At 43.6% G+C, this 4,738-nt stretch overlaps 1 protein-coding gene across 2 annotated transcripts in view; it reads right to left on the bottom strand.

Annotated features, from left to right (window-relative positions):
- LOC119594954 overlaps window positions 1–4,416 on the bottom strand; it is a 30,023-nt gene extending 25,607 nt beyond the window's left edge. The window contains exon 1 of one of the 2 annotated variants that reach the window (XR_005230666.1): window positions 4,005–4,392. Coding sequence is in view for 1 of the 2 variants with exons in the window: in XM_037944075.1 (XP_037800003.1) it covers window positions 4,005–4,196 (192 nt within the window). In the remaining variant the exon portion in view is untranslated. Of the gene's footprint in view, window positions 1–4,004 lie in introns of both variants that reach the window. The other variant, XM_037944075.1, reaches the window with a different exon arrangement.
- Between the last annotated feature and the right edge of the window lie 322 nt (window positions 4,417–4,738).

Genomic DNA, 4,738 nt, shown 5'->3' on the forward strand with positions numbered 1-4,738 from the left:
AAAAAATATATATATAAAAAAAATTTAAAAAAATTTTTTATTTTTTAAAAAAGAAATTTAAATAAAAAAAAAAAAGTTATAAATAAAAAATAAAATAAAATAAAAAAAAATAAAAAAAATAATAAATATAAATAAAATAAAAATAAAAAATAAGAAATAAAATATAAAAACAAAAAAATAAAAAATTAAAAAAAAAAAAAAAAAAAAAAAAAAAAAAAAAAAAAAAAAAAAATTTTTTTTAAAAAAAAAAATAAAAAAATTTTTTTAAAAAAATAAAATAAAAATAAAAAATAAAATAAAAAAAATTTTAATTAAAATTTTTTTAAAAAATTAAAAAAAAAAAAAAAAAAAAAAAAAAAAAAAAAAAAAAATTTAAAAAAAAAAAAAAAAAAAAAAAAAAAAAAAGAAAATAAAAAAAAAAAAATAAAAAAAAAATAAAAAAATTAAAAAAAAAAAAAAAAAAATAAAAAAAAAAAAAAAGAAAAAAGAAAATTTAAAAAAAAAAAAAAAAAAAAAAAAAGGGGAAAAAAAAGGGAAAAGGAAGAGGGGAAAAAAAGGAGGAAAGGGGGGAAAAGGGAAGGGGGGAAAAGGGGGGGGGAAAAGGGGGGGGAAAAAGGGAGGGGGGAAAGGGAGGGGGAAAGGGGGGAGGGAGGGAGGGGGGGGAAAAGGAAGGGAGGGGGGGAGGGGGAAGGGAGGGGGGAGGGAGGGAGAGAGAAGAAGAGAGGAGAGAAAAGGGGGGGGGGGAAAAGGAGGGAAAAGGGGGGGAAAGGGGGGAAAGGGAGGGAAGAGGGGAGGGAAAAGAAAAAAAAGGGAAAGGGGAAGGGGAGAGAGAGGGAGGGAAAAGGGAGAAAGGGGGGAGAGGGGAAGAGGAGAAGAGGGGAGAAGAAAAGGGAGGGGAGAGGAGAGGGGGGAAAAAAGAAGCAGAGAAAAAAGAGAGAATGAGAGAGAAGGAAAAAGGGAAGAGAGGAGAGGAGAGAGGGGAAAAAGGGGAGAGGGGAAAAGAGGAGAAAAAAAAAAAAAAGGGGGGAAAAGGAGGAGGAGAGAGAGGGGAGGGGGGAAAAAGAGAGAGAGAAGAGGGAAAAAAGGGGAGAGAAAGAAGAGGAAGAGAGAAAAAAAGGAGAGAAAAGGAGAGAAAGGAAAGAAAAGAAAAAGAAGGGGGAAGAGAGAGAGGGGGAAAAGAAAAAGGAAGAAAAAGGGGAAGAGAGGGGAGAGAGAGTGAGAGGGGGAGAGAGAGAAAAAAGAGAAGAAAAAAGGGAAAAAGGAAGGAGAAAGAGGAAAAAAGGAGAGAGAAAAAAAAAAAGGGGGGGGGAAGAGAAAAAAAGGGGGGAGAGGAGAGAGGGGAGAGAGAGAGGAGAGAGGGGGAGAAGGAAAAAAGGGAGAAAGAGAAGGAGAGAGGGGAAAAAAGAGAGAAAAGGGAGAGAGAGAAAAGAGGGGAAAAGGAGAGGGAGAGAGAGGAGAGAGAGAGAAGAGAGAAAAAAGGGGGAAGAGAGATGAAAAAGAGAAAAAGGGAGGAGGAGAGAAGAAAAAAAAGGAAAAAAAGGAGAGAGAAAAGGAAAAGGAGAGAGAGGGGGTAAAAGAGAGAGAGAGAGAGAGGGGGAGAGAGAGGGGGAAAAAAAGGAGGAGAGAGGAGAGAGAAGAGAGAGAGAGGGGGAAAAGGAGAGGAGGAGAGAGGGAGAGGGAGGGAGGAGAGAGAAAAGGGGAGAGAGAGAAAAAGAAAAAGAAGAAGAGAGAGAAAAAAAAAAGGGGGGAAAGGGAGGGGGGGAAAAAAGGAGGGAAGGAGAGAGAGAGGGGGGAAAAGGGAAAAGGAAAAGGAGAGGAGGGGGAAAAAGGAGGGGAAGAGGAGAAAAGGAAAAAGGGGAGAAGAGAGAGAGGAGAGAAAAAAGGGGGGGGGAAAAGAGGAGAAGGGGAGAAAGAAGAGAGAGAGGAGGAGAGAGAGAAAAAAGGGAGAGAGAGAGAGAGAAAGAGGGAAGGGGGGAGAGAGAGAGAGAGAGAAGGAAAAGGGAGAAAAAGGGGAGGAGAGAGGGGAGAGAGAGAAAAGGAGAGAGAGGAAGAGAGAGAGGGGAAAGGAGAGAGGGGAAAAAAGGAGAGAGAAGAAGAAGAAGAAGAAAAAGAGAGAGAGAGAGAAGAGAAGAGAGAGGGGGGAAAAGAGGGAGAGGGGGGGGAAGAAAAAGAGAGAAAAAAGGGGAGAGGGGGGGGGGGGGGGAGAGAAAAGAAAAGGGAGAGGGGGAAAGAGAGAAAAAAGGAGAAAGAAGAAAGAGGAGAGAGGGAAAAGAAAAAGAGGGGAAAAAGGAAGAGGAAAAGGGAGGGGGAGAGAGAGAGAAGAGAGAGAGAGGGGGGAAAAAGGGGAAGAGGGGGGAAGGAGAAAAGAGGAGAGGGAAAAAAAAAAAAAAAAAAAAAAAAAAAAAAGGGGGGGGGGGGGGGGGGGGGGGGGGGGGGGGGGGGGGGAAGAGGAGAGAAAAGGGAAGAGAAAAGGGAAGGGGAGAGAGAGGAGAGGGGGGGGGGGGGGGGGGGGGGGGGGAAAAAAAAAAAAAAAAAAAAAAGGAGAAGAAAAAAAAAAAAAAAAAAGGAGAGAGAGAGGGGAGGAGAGAGAGAGAAGGAGAGAGAGAGGAAGAGTGAGAGAGAGAGAGAGAGGAGAGGAGGAGGAGAAGAGGAGAAGAGGAGAGAGAGACCGAGAGAGAGAGAAAGAAGGAGGAGAGAGAAAGGAGAGAAAAAGAGGAGAGAAAGAGGAGAGAGAAGAGAGAGAAAAAAGAGAGGAAAAGGAAAAGAGAGAAAGAAGAGAGATGAGAGAGGAGAGAGAGAGGAGAGGAGCGAGAGGGAGAGAGAGAAAGAGAAGGAGAGAGAGAGAGAGAGGGGAAGAGAGAGAGAGAGAGAAGATAGATACAAAAAAAAGCGGCACAATTGACGAAGAGGATTAAGAAAAGGGAAAGTGAGAAAGTAAACCGAGAAAAGAAAAGACTTGGACAAAGGAGAGAAAGAAGGAAGGAAGGAAGGAAGGAGGGAGGGAAGGAAAGAAGGAGGGAAGGAAGGAAGGAAGGAAGGAGGGAAGGAAGGAAGGAAGGAAGGGAGAGAAATGGAAGAGGAAGACACGACGACTGATGACTAATCCGTGGCGCCAGCTCGGGGGCAGGTAGGCCAAGGGTTGACACCACCTGCGAGGTCAGAGGTCACAGGGGGGGGAGGGGCATGACCTCGGCCCTGCGTGTGAAGGCCGGTTGGCACTGCCTCTCCCTCGGCTTTTCTCTCTATTCTTATCTCTGCCTCTATCTCTATTTATAGATATAGAGCTTTAGTTTTTCTTCCTGTTCAGTTAGCCATTTCGCTTGCGTTTTTTTTCCTTTTCGTGTTTTGTTTCTGTATAATATATATTTATTTTATCTCTCTCTAACTCTACACACACACACACACACACACACACACACACACACACACACACACACACACACACGTACACACACACACAAACACACACACACATACACACACACACACACACACACACACACACACACACACACACACACACACACACACACATATATATATATATAATATATATATATATATATATATATATATATATATATATATATATATATATATATATTGTGTGTGTGGTGTGTGTGTGTGTTTTGGTGTGTGTGTGTGTGTGTGTGTGTGTGGGTGTGTGTGTGTGTGGTGAGGTGTGTGTGTGTGTGTGTGTGTGTGTATGTGTGTGTGTGTGTTTGTTTATCTATCTCTCCTTCTCTCTCACCCTCTCCTTCTTCCTCTCTCTCCCTCTCTTTCTCTCTCCCTCTCTTTCCCTACCTCTCTCTTTTGAATAGTTACTTAGTTCCGACTCAGTACCCTTTTGCTCTTTTTTTCTTGTTTCATTTCGCCACATCCCTCCTTCTACCACTTTCTCTCTCTGTTACCACTATTCAACCTGCTCTCTACCTCCCTAATTATCACAACACAGAAAGATGGTATTCGCCAAGACCGTTTCCCACCCAAAATCTGCGACTCACTGCGTTAGGTGAAGCAAGGTGTTGTCGCGGAGTTATTACAGACAGGTGACAGGGTCTATAACTCTTGTCTTTCAGGAGCCTCGCGCAACTGCTTCCTCGAACGAGCAACATCTGGCACATCTGTTCGGTGTCGCAGCTGTTTACTCGTTTCCACGCGCAGGTGCGGCGGAAGAAAACACATCGGGATATCATTGCCGTCGTGAAACAATGGCTGGGAGAGCTAAGACATTCATATGACAGACGCTTGGGCCACTTTTACGGAGCCGAACACCACAGACTTTGACCCGCGTGAACTTTGAAAGTGAAACATGGTTGCGTCACCGATCAGCTGTTGAAGGCGATCGCTGCCACGCTCAAACCTCGGTGTTTCTGTCGCGCTGACTCTCACCTCCGGCCAAAGAAGGCTTTTAAACCCATGCCTAAGTGTCGCCAGGAAAGAAAAAAAGACAGATTCGGAAAGAAAAGGGCTGAGAAGCGAGGAGAAATCTGCAACGCTGAACAGTTGCCGGGCTTTACACGCGCATCGCTCTCTCTCTCTCTGTTTTTTTTTTTTTTTTTAAGCGGGCGCCGGGATGAAAGTTTTAGCTTCGCGGAGGCTTCGACCTTGAGGTTTACCAGCTGATCACGACCCCTGAGGCAGCGGCCCCCTCAGGCAAGGGGAAGCTGCTATGTGTGCTTCCTGTGTGCTACGCTCGTGCAGAACATAGATCCAACATGACAACCCTGGATCTGCT

The sequence above is a fragment of the Penaeus monodon genome, chromosome 35, assembly GCF_015228065.2.
Source record: "Penaeus monodon isolate SGIC_2016 chromosome 35, NSTDA_Pmon_1, whole genome shotgun sequence".
NCBI lineage: Eukaryota > Metazoa > Arthropoda > Malacostraca > Decapoda > Penaeidae > Penaeus > Penaeus monodon.